This window comes from Pteropus alecto, unplaced genomic scaffold (assembly GCF_000325575.1).
Source record: "Pteropus alecto unplaced genomic scaffold, ASM32557v1 scaffold121, whole genome shotgun sequence".
Taxonomy (NCBI): Eukaryota; Metazoa; Chordata; class Mammalia; order Chiroptera; family Pteropodidae; genus Pteropus; species Pteropus alecto.
In genome coordinates this window covers 17400196-17416335 of record NW_006434369.1, presented here as the reverse complement: position 1 = coordinate 17416335, position 16140 = coordinate 17400196, and the positions used below count along the sequence as shown (strand labels likewise).

The 16140-nt window shown below is 39.4% G+C and overlaps 1 protein-coding gene across 5 annotated transcripts in view; it reads left to right on the top strand.

Moving 5' to 3' along the window:
- The window catches only part of NQO2 (N-ribosyldihydronicotinamide:quinone reductase 2), a 24015-nt gene extending 14260 nt beyond the window's left edge, over positions 1–9755 (top strand). For 4 of the 5 annotated variants that reach the window (XM_015587256.2, XM_015587255.2, XM_015587254.2 and 1 more), the window contains 4 exons: positions 4407–4537; positions 6643–6756; positions 7728–7829; positions 9497–9755. In XM_015587256.2, the coding sequence (XP_015442742.1) occupies positions 4407–4537; positions 6643–6756; positions 7728–7829; positions 9497–9673 (524 nt within the window). In that variant the 3' untranslated portion in view covers positions 9674–9755. The remainder of the gene's footprint in view (positions 1–4406; positions 4538–6642; positions 6757–7727; positions 7830–9496) is intronic. The other variant, XM_006909309.3, reaches the window with a different exon arrangement.
- Positions 9756–16140: the final 6385 nt, after the last annotated feature.

Genomic DNA, 16140 nt, shown 5'->3' with positions numbered 1-16140 from the left:
GGGGTCCCACAACTAAGACTCACGCCCCTAGAGAAAGGGCACACCGGGAGAGCCAAGGAGGGGGTGTCTGAACAAGGTTTAACCATTGATTGATATAGGGAAACTGATCGGGATATCCTGGGTCTCCCATGACAATCTTCCAAACATTCCTCACTAAACCCCTGTCAAAAGAACCCTCCGGAGACTAGTTAACATCAAAAGACAGTCACAACTTTACACAATGTTTTTAGTCTGTCCGGAGAAAATTTTATGCCATAGTCAGCTCCTTCTACAAACCCTTCTTTGAAATGTCGCAGGAGACAACCCAAAGGTGTCTTCTGTGAACTCAGGCTTCCCCCTATTGCTTGCGCAGAAAACAGAAAACAGACACTCAGACAAGAACAATTACTGGGGTGTAGGTGGACCCAGAGAAGTCCGCCACCTACAACCTAGACATGACCAGAGACAATAAACAGAACCCGACAACAGGGCACAGGAGGCGGCGTCCCGCGGCCTGGCCATGGTCCGGGAGATATGACTGCGTCCATTCTCTCCACGGACCCCCACTGACCTGTCAACAGAAACAGGAAGGTACCTTTTATCCAGACACTGAGGCCTGTGCTCTGAGATTCCAGATTCCAGATTCCCATCGGGACCAGAAACAAAGAGCGTGTCCTAAAAGTCGCGTCCTTGACGATTGTACTGACCCGTATTCACAGCATTCAAGGGCCCTGGAACGTTTCAGGGTGGCCACCCCTTTGAATCCGTAACAGGGACAGCAATCACTTCGGAGGCCGGTCCGGTCTTAGATCCCAGGGCCACTCTGTGAGATCTCGCTGGGGCCTCCAAATGTTGTAACCGCCAGCCCCCGAAAGACACACAGACCACCAGAAATCAGTGAGTTATAGGAAACACGCTCTTTATTCAGCTAGCTGGGTCTGCCAGCGGTACGCAGACCCCAAATTAAGCAGCCCCAAAATGTAGAGGTACAGGGTTTTTAAGCCCTAAATCCCATTCCTCATTCTGTCTTAAACACAAAGGTCTATTTTTCTCTTATTCACTACCTGTCAACCCACAGGTCGGTTGTGCAAGCGGGGGTACAGAAGCAAAAAGCTTATTGTTAGAATGTTATGTTCCCATGGGTGATAGCCTATGTTCCCATGGGTGATAGCCAAGCAGTAATTTTCCAGCCCGCACAATAGGGACCACCCTGCTGGCCTCCCCTGAGCATGTCAGGTTTAATGTGTGGCCCCTTTTTCATCTACGGGACCACTGTCATGGCATTTCATTTATTTACATATCTTTCAGAAGTCTTTTTAAAGATGATATAGCATTCCATGGTATATATTGCAACTTACCAGTCTCACTGTTGATTTCTATTTATGTTGTTTCCAATTTTTATTTCAAGCCATGTGTCAGTCTTTTATGGTTCTAGATTTCCTGTCTTGCTTAGAAAGGACTCTCCATACCCACATTTGTAAAAATATTTTTATTTTCCTGTGATACTTGGATACCTTTTCTTTTGATATTGTCAAGGAGGGAAATTTTTCCCTTACCCTTCTAGGTTCTTCTAGCTGATCTACTAATCAAATTGACATGAGACAAATTATCAGGAGAAAAACAAAATTAAACTTCAATAACATGTAGATGTCCTATATACATGAGAAAGATTCAGGAAATCTCAGTAACTCTCCAAAATGTCAGAAGCTATTATCCTAAATACCACCTTTAGCTAAAGATAAATATTGATTTTGGTGGTGGGGAGTCCTTAATGGGAGGTTACCAGGAAAAGCACAGTAAACAAGGATAGGATTGTACAGACTTAAGTTCAAGCCTTCTCCATGGATAAAGGTTTTCAGAGATTTAGATATCCTTCTCATCCTAGTATAATGAGGGAAACACTTACAAAGGGAGATTTCCCTTACACATATAAGTGTCCTATTACTTTCAATGTAAAAATGTCCAAACCTGTAGAGAATTTTTACAAGAGTTTGACCCAAAACTTGACGACATTGCGGGGAAGTAATATCTCAAATGCTCAGGAGGATGACAGTTTCTTTTATACATTTGGAATAAAGAGAGAATGTAAGGAAGAGTACATCAAGGTGGAATAAAGTGAGGTACAGGATCCTTAACAAGATTATGTGCTCCCTTGAGGGTGGTTAAGGCTTCCAGGGCAAAGATTATTTCTGTGAACCTAAACACGGAGAGCAATGGTTAGGCCTTGCTTGAGGCAAAGATAACCTTGTACTACAGGAGTTGATAGGCTTCAAGCATGACTGTGCATGACCTGCCCAGTTAGGAAGAATGATCAGATCACCCTGTGAGGTTACTTTCAGTTAGATTTATTACAGTGCCCCTGTTTTACCCACTGATTACAAAGGGTAACTTCTGCTTAGCTCTCAGAGCTTATCCCATGTTTGCTGTTTCTTAAAATTAACCAGCCTAAAATAAGATCTCCAAAGAGGTATATTTTGGGGTGGCAAACTCTGCTCCCTTTCAATATTTATTTTAAATTGTTTTCTAGAATATATTTGGCTCATGAACATTTTATTGTCTCTGTTTACCATTGTGGGCATTCAGAACAAGTCACCCCAGGCTGTGTCTTCATGGTATGTGGATTGTTTTGAGCTAAAGGCAACTTTAGCTTTGGGCTCAAGAGAAACTTCTGCCCCTCCCTTAACTACCTAAAAGAACTTGAATTAGGGGACTTGCCCAAAATAAGAGATTAGAGATAACCTCTTTTACCTATCTATAAGACAGGGCAAACTTCTATTTATTAAACAACTACTTTTCTATCATCTTGCAATGACCCTTTGAAGCCCCCAAGGCACCTTCCTTCATCCCTAGCTCACAATGTCTTATATGTCTCTGAACTTTTCATGCATGTGGGGTCTCTGATTCTCATGTGTTCAGGGTTCCCATATGTATGTGTGTATTACATTTTATTATTTTCTCTTGCTAATCTGTCTCTCGTCTATTCGATTATTAAACCATTCCCAGTGTCTGCTAGAGGTCTTATGGACTGGGAATGGCCAAAACCTTACCTGATAACCTCCCTGTGAGAACATAACCTCTTGCCTACAGCAGTTACTCTCAGGGTTTCCTGTCAAAACTGAACCTTATGTAAGGAAGGCACTCTATATATGTATTTTGAATGAAAATGAAATATAGGTAGGTTAAAAGAAGAAGCAAAGAACACTGAAATGTCTTAAAATTATGCATCTATCGAAGGACTACCAGTTCAGTTCTCCTTTTAGCTCTTCTCAAGTGGCCTGGAGTTTGCCTGCTCCTCCTCAGACCCTGAGTGTGGAGTCATTCACACCTGAACCTCAGTCCTCCCACCTTTCCTGCCACTTAAGACTCCATGGCATTTAACTAGTCACTGAGCCTCTTAAGTCTCAGTTTCCTCTTTGGTAGATTGGGAATTATACTCATCTCATCAGTTCTTGTGAAGATAGAGAAAATGTGTGTAGAGCACAGCACCTGATAAGTAGGAAGTGCTCAATAAATGGTAACCTGTTTTTAATGCTAATTAATGCCTTCTGATGAATCATTTTGGTTGAGAAGAACCTCACTAAAGGTGTAGATCACGATAACATCTTTCATTTTAGTTGCTGTAGATAGTGCTGTTGTAAATTCTATACCCGAAACACTTCCTCCCACCCAGTGCTGCCACCTGACTTCACCTCCCACTCAGATTTGCTCTTGAATCGTTGCTACTATAGTGAGCTTTTTCAAACCTAAATCAATGAATTTATTTATCCTACTTAAACTGTATGGCTCCCCATGTACAGGAAAAGGTCTAGCTCCTGAGCAAGGCTCTCAAGACCTGGCCCATCTCTGCTGCTGTATCACCTGCATCCCTCCTGGCCTTTCACCCCAGCTCCTCAGATGCACTCCTGGTGGTGTTTTCTGGGCTAGCCAGCTTGTCAGACACACTGCCCTGTCTTTGGCTCAGAATGCCCTTCCACTTCCCTCTAGTGTTCCAGGCTGCCTGGTGAACTCCTGCTCCATCTTCAAAACCCAGTTCAGAAAGCTCATCCCCAAGGATGTGTTTGTTAACTCACCAAAACAGAGCTGATCATTGCCCCTTTGGACCACTGCTATATTTAATACACACTCCAGGGTTAGAACACATACATCTTGATTGTGGAGGCTGATCTGGCCTCAACATTAGACTGAGCCAGCTGACCCATCCTGTTTTGTATGTTAATCATTGGTTATTTATCTACTTCTCCTACTGGACTTTGGGTCCCTTGAAGGTAGGACCGTAGATTCCTCTCTTTTTATTTCCGTAGCCTGACCTCACTATGTCTGGTAACTTGCTTTGGAGTGTCCAAATAACAATAACAGTATTGGGATTGGCTGAGATGGGCCGTGGATGCTCCCGTAAGAATGAGAACATTTGGCTTCTTCCTCTCCAGGTGCTCTCTCTAATCCTGAGTTCTTCAATTATGGAGTGGAAGCATATGAAGCCTGCAAGAAGAGGTCTTTGACCAGTGACATAATTGACGAGCAGAAAAAGGTTCAAGAGGCTGATCTAGTGATTTTTCAGGTTTGTTTTTCCTCTAATTACTATAATTAGATTCATTCTAAGTAAAAACTCTTTCTAAAAACTGAGTTTTATGCTCCTTGAAGTGTTATTGATGTTTTTAGCATATTTGCACACTTATTTATGTCTAGTTGGGTAAAGAGATGTATGTAGCCAGTATCACTCATTCAAAATCCTGACTTGCAAGTAAATAAGAATGATTTTCCCTTTAGCCCAGTGGTTCAAGAAACATCTGAATCATACATATCATGTTGCTTTTATTCCCTTTGGATCCCCACCCCCAGACAGGCACAGGCTGCATGAAAACCAGATTTGTCTACACCAGTGTTTATCAGAGATTTTTAATCAAGTGCAGTTCCTGATCATTAAGAGGAAAATCTTTTGATCAGTTCCTGATCATTAAATATCAGGAACTGATCTTTAATGATCAGTTCCTGATCATTAAATATCCTGATCATTAAGAGGAAAATCTTTTGTTTTCTGCCTATCACTTGTTGCCTCACCTGCTCACTATTCTTGTATTCATTCACAAATTGTCTCAGCGCCGTGGATTCTCTGCAGAAAGAACTGGCCCAGGACACTGCTTGTAAGGGCTCTAACTCACCCAGGCCTCTCCCCGGCACAGCTAGACAGACTTGCAGTCATGGGTATGACCATAGCCTGGCAGCAAAATAAGCAAGTACTTTTCGGGAGTCATTGAAATCCAAGTCAAACTAGAACAAAGGGGAATTTATTCTAAGGGCCCTCGTCACTTAGGTCTTCTGGAACCCAAGGACAGACCATGGCAAGGGAGAGTGGAAACAGAGGCTTGGACACGTCTGCTCTTTCTTTCTCTGGGTCTTATTTTCTTTTCTCCACATGCTGGCTCTGTTCTTCTCTTGCTGTACACCAAGGACTGGCGTCTCTAGACCTAGAATCTCCAAGATCTATCTGATTGGTCCAGGTTGTCTCTTTCCCAGCTCTGCTTGACAGCTGGGAGTGTTCAGGAGAACAAGACCACCTCTTCCTGGCACCAGGATGATGGGGCTATATCAAGACTGGCCTTAGAACCATGCTCAGCTCTCTCGCTCTTCTCTTCCTGTTTCCCTGGGGTCAGCTGACCACTCATGTAACTGGGTAGCTAAAGCAAGCTAAGACCTGTTCTTTTTACAGTGGATTTTCTTTTTTCCTACCCCATTTCACATCTCTTCTTCCTGCCTTCCCTCTTCTTGATAATTTGCATAGAGAGTCTGCATCGTTAGTTTATTTTTTTCATTCAGCACTACTACTACTATTGTTATCATAGCTCACCATTCACTGAGCAATTACTCTGTTCTGGGCACTATGATGTGTCGCTGAATCCTCACCACAATGCTATGAGCTAGCAACTAGTAGTAGCCCTATTTGCAGATGAGGAGGAGGAGGGACAGAGAAGTTAAGAAACTTGTCAAATATCACACAGCAATAGGTTGTGGAGCTTGGATTTCAATGCCAAGTCCTTTGTGAAAGCACACAAAACATGGACTTCTTTCACCTTTGGTAGCAGATTAGTGTCTGTGTCCATCTCTCTTCATTGATGACATTGTTGCATGTAGTGTGAAGGCTCCTATGAGAACCGAGGGAACTTCAGGTAAGTCTTACTGCTGGTGTATGGAATCTGAAGATAAGGCTTTAGTTTGTGTCTTCTCAGAACCTAACTCAGTCCGACTCCCAGATGCCAGCAACTCACCCCCCAGGCAGACACTTTTCTACACCTTTCCTCTTGTCCCTTTGATAGGATCCATCACAGAGACTGCTGCCACAGAGCCAGCAGAGCTTCCCAGTGCCTCCCTGCCTACTCAGGGACCAGCATTAGGGGGCTGTCACTGGGGGATGATGAACAACCTGTAACAGCAACCAGGACCATTGTCAGCTCTGCCTCACTCCATCCCACCATCCTATGTCCACATTGCATGCCTCAGAGTGAAAGGGATGAAGTATCCTTATTCATGCTGCCATGTGGGTTACATTCCTGCCCAGTCACCTGGGAAGAGAAGGAGAGTGGGATTCCTTCTGAGTCACCAGATAGACTAAAAAACTACTAAATCTGAGAGAACTGCCTCATTTTTTGTCCTTGGTGTTGTCTCCAGTTCCCACTGTACTGGTTTAGTGTGCCAGCCATCCTAAAGGGCTGGATGGACAGGGTGCTGTGCCAGGGGTTTGCCTTCGACATCCCAGGATTCTATGATTCCGGTTTTCTCAAGGTATGTGCTTTGGGATAAGGATCACTATAGGGGAGGGAAGGGGGCATCTCATTAAGTTATATTTCTGGTTTGTTTTTTAAAAAATAAATACTGTGTAAGGGCAGGAGGGGGGATTAAAGAGGGGAAAATAAATAAATATAAATATCAATTGAGCATCAACTATGTGCAAAGAAAGCCCTGTGTGCTGTACATAATGAGAAAAGCATTGTCTTGAAGTCATGGAGCTTTGTCTAGTGAGGGATACAGACACATCCACAGCTAACTACATGCATGGCCAAAAGGCCTAGGGATGGTGTCAGGGGAGAGTGAAGTGGGCCATACGTGGTCAGCCCTGGCTCCGAGAGGCAAAATAGAGCTCTAGCCTCACACCAGTTCACCTCTCAGTGCTTCCCATTCCCATTGAAAAGATAATATGACACCTACATATAGGGTGAGGATTGTATAGAAGCTGCTACATACCAAATACATGGTAGATATGAATTTCTTACTAAAATACGTGATTTTTAAAAATTCTAAAAGCTTCAGAAAACAGTACGAATAAGGAAAACGCTGAGTCACAAAGATCTGGCTTTGACCATAAGTAATGCCATCATTTAGCGAGTGCCATGTGCCCACACCATTCATCGCCTCTTGCAGCCCTCACAGACACCCAGGTCAGCGCCTCTGACTTTAGCTCTTCTCACCCCACATGACTGAAGTCCCCTGTCTACCAGAAGCTGGCACAGATCTGAGCTCTGGGGTTGCTCAGTACACTTTTTCTGATTGTTTCCTCCCCTCTTCCCATTGGATGTACTTGTCACCTATTGCTGGGCTTCCTAGAAATGGGAATGTTATATTTGTCCATCCCTGGAGGGAACTGACCTCAGATTTTCCCTTTTAGTCATTATAAGGCTTTGTGCTGGAGTCACAGTAGCATTTGTTTGTCTCTACCTCTGGAATCCATGCAAACACATTTGCTTTTCCTTCCGCAGGATAAATTGGCCCTTCTTTCAGTAACCACTGGGGGCACGGCAGAGATGTACACAAAAACTGGAGTCAGTGGACATTTTAAGTACTTCCTGTGGCCCCTCCAGGTACCCATTGCACCCCCACCCTTACCCGTCGGTCTCCCACAGCTCCCCCAGAGATGTTCTAGAAGCCTGAAATTCAGACCATTTTGACTCTACCTGGATACAGAAAATTATAACAATTTACCCTTTTTACTTTTTTACTTAGCAGTACTGCAAAGGTTGGCCAATAAGGACAACACGTATTATAATGATAGCCTTTGGTATTGTCTGGGTGGAAGCTAAGCCAAACCTGGTTAGCCAAAGCCCGCTCCATGCGTGGTAAACAGAATCGTCCCACGTGGCCCTGTGCAGGCACTGAGCACTGGCAGAGGTGTGGCGACCTCCACAGACCGTGTCTCTTGAAGGCGACATCGTTCTCAAACCCTGGTGAGAGGTGCCCTGGGTCAGGCATTCTCGAGAGCCTCACGAACCCCCCACAGGCGAGGTCCATGGAGCCAGGGGCTGTGCCTCCTCCCCAGAGACCCCCACTCCAGGTTTTGAGGACTCAGGGCTCGTGCTCCCAGGCGGAGGCCAGGTTGTCTGTGTATGTACCCCTAGGCCCGAGGGTTGGCGGAGGATGGCTCTCTGCAAAGGAGAAAGTAGTGGGCAAGGCGTGTTCAAGCAGCTTGTGGTTAGGGAGAAAAGGGTCAGGCCACCACATCTTAGTACAGAACTCCAGGGAGGCCCAGACTGAGATGGGGACTGTTCTTCCAAGTAGTTAAGAAGGGATGTTTGCGGAGGGAGGAGATCACATATTTAACAGTTTGTGAGAGCTCTTTTAAAATGTAGACAGCGGTATGTGGGCCTCTTGCCCTCCGACCAACCCCTGGTAGAGCAGGCCTAGACAAGGATGTGGGTTTTAAGGGAAGGAATACAGAGGGAGGAGAGTGATAGTTCTAGAAAATAAGTGGTCTTCTTTGAAAGGAGATGAGACAGAGATTCCATTTAGTGATGCTCTGCTAAAGGAAATGATGTTACAAGCCTGAACTTCTTTCTCCACAGGCCATCCAATTTCTTACATGCCATTTGCCAAGTTTAAATTCTTGTTTTTAAAAATCTTTATATTTTTTCAGTTTGCAAAAGTACGTGTTATAGAAAAAAGTGAGATTGTAAAATATAAAAATAGAAACTCAGTCCTCCTAATCGTACCTTAAAAATAATCACTTTTAATGATTTGATGTATTTTCTTATGGCTCATATAAATTCTTACATATATATTTTTTATTATTAGGTATATTATGTTTATTTTTTTACATAAGTGCTATGCCATAAATATAGCTTCATATTTCTTGTTTTCATTTCACATGTATTTTGAACAGCCTTCCATGGTGGCATTTTTTAGCTAGAATGATCTCATTCTAGAATAACCTATTTTATGAATGTACCATAATTTGCCTAATCAATCAAAACCATAAAGTATAGTGTCTGAATCAGTAGCAAAGATTACAGATTAATCTCAAGAATCAGAACGGGGAACTTCCAGCCACCCAGAGTTCTTTACTTCACTTGTAATGGCCAGCATCCTAAGAGTATAGGGCCCTTCAGTTGTTTTCAGTTACCCAGTAGCATTAACGTTGTTCAGTTATTTTTTAAAGGTTTATTTCATACCATTTCCCCCTTTAATTATTTAACTGAATGATAGGTAAAGAGCGTGGCTTCTAATCATTTATTTTCTTTCTTTCTGGCTATAGCATGGTGCATTGCACTTCTGTGGATTTAAAGTCCTTGCCCCTCAGATCAGTTTTGCTCCTGAGTTTGCATCAGAAGAAGAAAGAAAGAGGATGGTGGCATCCTGGGCCCAGAGGCTGAAAACTATCTGGAAAGAAGAGCCCATCCACTGCACACCCCCTTGGTACTTTGGAGAGTAACACTTTGTTCCATGTACACGTCATAAGACATGCAAGCACACGCAAAGAGATGGTGCTGTAATAAAATGAAATTACAACAAAGTTAACTGGATTTATTTAATGATGTGTGTGAATGTCTTCAGAGTTTTACACAGCCAGATCCAATATGTCAGCAATCAGCTGGTTGCACTGAATTCATTCTGACTAATATTTTTCACCTAGGCTTTCTTTTCTAATTTCTTTCCATTTCTCGATGTTCAGTCTTCATGGGTAATGTTATTTTCAGGTAGTTCTCTTCACATGAAGCTGGATTTGTTAGTTTTGTGTTTTGTTTGATTTCATAACTTGAGAGTTTCTGCTTTTTCATAGGAAAGTTTAATCTTTTCATAGCTAGTGTTTTACTGCTGTATTTGGACTTATTTCTTCCATTTTTTTTTTTTACCTGCATTATGACTACAAAGTTTTAATTGAACAGCCACTTAAAATATATTTAAAATCATTGAGTGCCGATTACAATGAAAATTTCCAAACAGTAGTCTGATGCCGTCCTATCACTATGCATGTGTTCATGTAACACTACTAATTACTGCACAGCAGAGGCGTGGATGGATGGAGGTGTCTCCCTAAAAACAAGTTTGAGATTAAATCTCCTCCTTCATCTTCCCTCCTCCTCCTCGTAACTGCTGAGTAAAGGGGCCCTTCTTCCTTATTCCCAACACCCCACAGGCCCCTTCACATCAGACTCGGCCTATACTTCTAACTGGATCCTCTTCATCAAACACCATCTTGTTAGAATTCTCATTTTTGAAGCACTTTTCACCTACAACATCTTTCTCTTCTTCCTCAGCATCATCAAACCCTTATCTAGCTGCTTATCTATTTTCTTCCTCTTCTTTCCATCTGATGCATCAACAGATGGTTTTTCATATGCATCTTCTGCCCTTTCACCTGAACCTTCTCACTCTCAGAGCTTTCCTCAGCATTCTCTCAGGACCATCTTCTTCAAATTCTAATTTTTCAGTCATTGTCTCCTAACTTTTTCAACACCATTTTCTTCCAATTAATTTTTGGAGCCACCTTCAAACTTTTTTTTTTTTCAGAGCAGTCTTCAGGTTCTCTTTCCTCCAAGACATTCTCAGACCTTTTTGGTCTGATTCCTTTTCAGGGTCACTTTCAGACCTTTTACAAAGCCATTATCTTCTTAATCTTTTTTGAGTTTCTTCTTTTTAGGTTCTCTTTCGAGACCATTCTCTTCAGACTTTCAGAACTGCCTTCTTTAGACTCTTTTGAGGCCACGTTCTTTAGCATCATTTTTAGAAGCATCTTCTTCAAAATTTCCCCATCTTCTGTTTTTCAAATATCTTTTCATAAATGGTTTCTTCTTTTTTTAAAGGATTTAATCCAGTATTTATTCCACACTCACAATCATTCTCTGTAATAAGAACAATCTATCAAATAATTTGCCAATAATCTTAAGTAGTGCAGCATAGCATTATAATATGTCTTATGTTTTATTATATGTCTCTCTTCTAGATTAAGTTCAAATATTTAAACAACAATTTTAATTATCAATAAAAAAAAAAGTTTTCGACCTTGACACTATATCAAGCTGTTTCATAATTTAAGTATTTTCCATTTATAAAATTGCTTTGGAAGCTTGAGAGATGAATCTATTTCTCTACTCATCTGCCCCACCCTCCCCCAGTTTCATGTTAGTATTGAGTTGCTGCAAGAATGCTAGCCGAGACATTAATTTTTTTTAATATACTTTAAAATCTGAGAAATTCAAGAATAAAAAATTATATTCATGTATTTTTTCAAATAAAAAAGGAAAATAAATTTTAGGCATACTAACAGTGTCCCTTTGAGGTCGAATGCTAAAAAGACTTGATCAAATCACAGCCTAATTTAAACCTCTGTATAAGAAGTTAACTTTTTATAAATTCTCTCTGAAGTTAATTGTGGAGATATTAAGTATTACATATTAACAAGAACCTTCCAAGATAATATATTGTGGAAAAGAATGTTAATCCTACAACCACTGCCCTCATGTACATTGAAAGCACATAATTCTCCTATAAAGATATCCAAGATCCATTCTCAAAGTATTTAGCATTCTATTACAAAAAGCAGTTATGTCAATTTCAGTACACAAACCATAATCCCACATCTACAAAATAATAAGCAGCAGTTTATTGCCTTATACAAATTTAACCAACATGGTGACTATTCCAAGGAAATTAAAACATTTTCAGGACATATGTACAGATTGTACATCTCGAAAGCAATTAATAAAAATGCAAAAACAATCCTTAAGTGGACTTATACATATTGCAACTAGAGCAATCCTAAATAATTTAACAAGCATAGTTAGTAGCTACATGGAAATATGAAATACTCCAGTGAAAACAAATTAATTTTGGAAACTAATTATGATGATATAGAAACAGTTGTATAAAATCAGAACAAAATTTATAGTAATATATATCAAATTTTTTTCTCATCAAATGGGTTAGGTATGTAGTGCCTAATGAACAAAAGAGGAGAAGTTGAAGAATTTGCCATTGTGGACAACTGAAGGATGCAGCAGAGGGTCATACACAAGTCCTGAGTTCAGTCCTAGTTTTGCCGGTAACTGACAGGCCTTGAACTAGCTGATCAAACTCTTTGGGCTTCAGTTTTCTCATTATGAATTAAAGGGAGTCTGGCCTTCTATAGTTACTCCACTTGATGTGCAAGATACTAGTAGGCCCTCAGTCCTGTCATGTTGTAATCTTCCCTGAGATCCCAGAAATAATCTGAAATACTGCTTGGGATCTCCAGTAGTCCAGTCCTGGGACTGATCCTGACTTGAGTTGTGTACACTAGTATGCCTGATTTCTATTTGCCTCTATTTCTTTCTGTAAAGTAGATAGATGCAGTGAAATGTAAATTCATTAAAATGTGTTGAGGACAAAGTTTATGAGGAATCAGATCATGTGTCACTTGAACTCCTGAATCAATAATGGAAGTTCTGTATTTTGTGCTGATTTCTCGTGGCATGAGCGGCAATCTGTAAGTTTTATTATTATCTCCATTTTACAGATGGGTAAACTGAGTCGGAGTTGAAGTAACTTGACCAGAGTGCCATCACTAACAAGTAAGCATAGCTGAGGCTCAAACCAAGGCAGCCTTTTCCAGAGTTTGTGCTCAAAACCACTCAGGTTAAAGAATCCAGTTGGGGCATTGGGGTTGAGACAGCGCTGAAAAGAGGCTATTTTTAAGAAATGACTCTCAGAGACCCTAATGGGGACTTTATAGTGGGAAAAGGAGAAATTTGAGTTGGGGCTCTCTGCTCAACAAGGACCTAACATTTTGAGGGTCAAGGATTCTTTTGCAAAACGTCTGGTTGAAGTTGGAAATCCCACTGAAACTTTCATTTCCTGCTCTGTGGCAGACAATATTTCTGAAAAACGCTCCTGCTGCAGAGGCCAGATAAATCACAACAAACACACTTTTAAATGCATTGTTGAGATCCTGAGAAACTAAGGGAAATGTCCAAGTATACTCCCAAACTTTTCTTTTCCCATCCCCACCACCCGACCTTGCCCCATAACAACAGAAACCTAACTAGCTGCTGACAGCAGAATAGTAAGCAAATGTGGAAACAGGCTGCCTCAGGATCAAATGAGGATACCAATTCTCTAGCAAAAAGAATAAAGGTGAGTAGATGTTGGGTTCGAGCAGTGTAGGCAGCTGAATTGAGACCTTACATAAAGGGGGCCATCCTTGTGAGTAGATGGGTAGAAAAATTACCTCTGCCCTTAAAGGGAGACAGGAGGTTAACTTGTCTATCTCCATCTTAGCTCTGGGTAGAAAATATTTCTCTCCTGTATCATAGGATCTTGGAATGGAATTTATCCTATTCACATCTACAGAGTACGAGGAAATCTAAAGAAGTTAAGTGGTCCCAAATGAAGACCACCCTTGGCATAAGGAGAAGTAAACATAAATTTGCTCTGGAGAAAAACATCATCTTATGGCTGTCAGGATTCCCCTTGATTACTATTAGCCTAATATAAGCGTCCAATTACCAAACACATGAGAAAACAAAACATAATAACTGAGAATAAGCAGAAATATCAAATAATATACTGAGCTTCAAACAATGTCTTTATGAGATACATAACACAAAATAACTATGTATAAAATGTTTAAAGAAATAAAAATGGAATCAAACACTGAACAATATATAATATTCAAAAGAGACCAGATAGATTTGAAAAATAACTCAGTGAATTAAGTGAAACAATATATTAGACACAGATGATCAGAGGACCAGTGAACCAAAAGACCTGAACAAATAATGAAATGAGGATAGAAGATAGGTTAAGAGGCATAGAGAATAGAGTAAAAATATTTTAATTGGATTTCTAGAATGAGAAATGAGGGAGTGCCATATTTCAAAAACTACAATAGCTAAAAATTTCTCAGAATTTATGAAAGATATTAGTATTAGATTTAATAAGTATGACATACCTCAAGCAGGATAAATAAAAGAAAACCGATACCCATACATATCCATTTGACTTTTCAAATGGATAAAAAATTAACTACCTGCAGTTTGCAAGAGAGATATATCTAAAACAAAAATACAGGAAGGTTAAGGATAAAAGGATGGAAAAAGGTATACCGTGCAAATACTAACCCAAAGAAGACAGGATAACTATATCAATATCAAATAAAAACAAACAATAGGGCAAAAAACATTGTTAGTAATACAGAAAGTTTCTCTGTAATGATAAAAGTTTTAATTCTATATGAAATCATATCTACCCCAAACTTGTGTGTATTTAATAAACAGCATTGGACTATTATATAAAGCAAACATTGAATTATAAAAATAAATTGACAATTCAATTATCAGAGTGGGAGATTTCAGCACACATCTAGTAAATGGTAGGTCAAATATGCAAAATTAAAAGAATAAAAAATTGAACAAAATTGATTTAATACTTACATAAAAGTCACTGTACCTAACAATAGAACATATTTTTCTCAAACATTCATGGAAAAATCATAAAAATTATGACCTCAACAAATCCCAAAGGATGTGTAACATACGGAAGACCTTCTCTGACCAAAATATAATTAAATCAGAAATGCAAAATAAAGATAACTAAAAAAACTACATTATTTGAAATTTGACAACCCTCTTTTCAATAATTCATAGATCAAAGTTGAAATTATAATAAAAACTTTAAAAAGTATTTAAAACTGAATAATAATTAAAATATTGCATTATCAAAATTTGTGGGTTGCAGCTCAAATAGTATTTTGAAGGATATTTATATCGTTGAATGCTCACTAGCAGAGAATAAAGACTGAAAATGAATAAGCTAAATACCAAATATAAGAGATAAAAGAACACATATGCACGCACACAAATGCAAGGCATTTCACAGAAGAGGATGCAAACCTGGCCAATTCATATAAGAAAATACATCAACTTAATTTTTAAAGAGAAATGCACAATGCTATACCATTTTTCAACCACAAGACTAGCAAAATTCTGAGTTTAGATAGGAGCAAGTGCTAATGAGAATGGGGGTCAACAGGAAAACATATACATTGCTAGTGGATGTATTCATGCAACTTTAGAAAATTTACTATGTAAAATTGAGTATTTATACATTTTACTCTCCAGTAAAAAAAAAATTAACTACAGGCACACATCAAAGTATATACATTTCATAATCATAAAGTTGAGTGAAAAAAAACTGATGGTTACAGAATATCATTTAGACTAAGTGTAAAATCATGCCAAATAAAAAATCATTTTGGGAAGAATTATAATAAAATATTTGGAATAGTAATGCGATGGGAGGGGCACACAGATCTCTAAAGGTATATTGTTGTTCTATTTCTTAAACAAAAAGATAAATATTCAAGTATTCATTTTACTGTCTTTTAAGTCATATTTATATAACATTTACTTTTACATATGTGAAATTGTTTTTGTTATTTATTGAAGTAGAGTAAATATACAAAATATTGGTTTCAGGTATACAATATAGTAGTTAGGCATTTATATACCTTATGATGTGATCACCACAGTAAGCATAGTAATCCCCTGTCACCGTGCAAAGTTTCACAGTATTATTGACTACATTCACCTTCATCTTCTTCAGTCATCCCCTCTGGCAATCATTAGTTTAATAGTTTAATCTCTGTTTCTATGAGTCTGTTTTTGTTTTGTTTTATTTGTTTATTTCTTAGATTCCACATATAAATGAAATCGTAAGGTATTTTTCTTTCTATGACTTTTTTCACTCAGGATAATACCCTCTAGGTCGATCCACATTGTTGCAAATGGCAAGATAATCATTTTTTTGTTCTGAATAATTTCCACTTCTTCTTTATCCATTCATCTATCAGTGGACGCCTAGGTTGCTTTCATATCTTGGTTATTATAAACAATGCTGTGATAAACATAAGGGTGCATACTT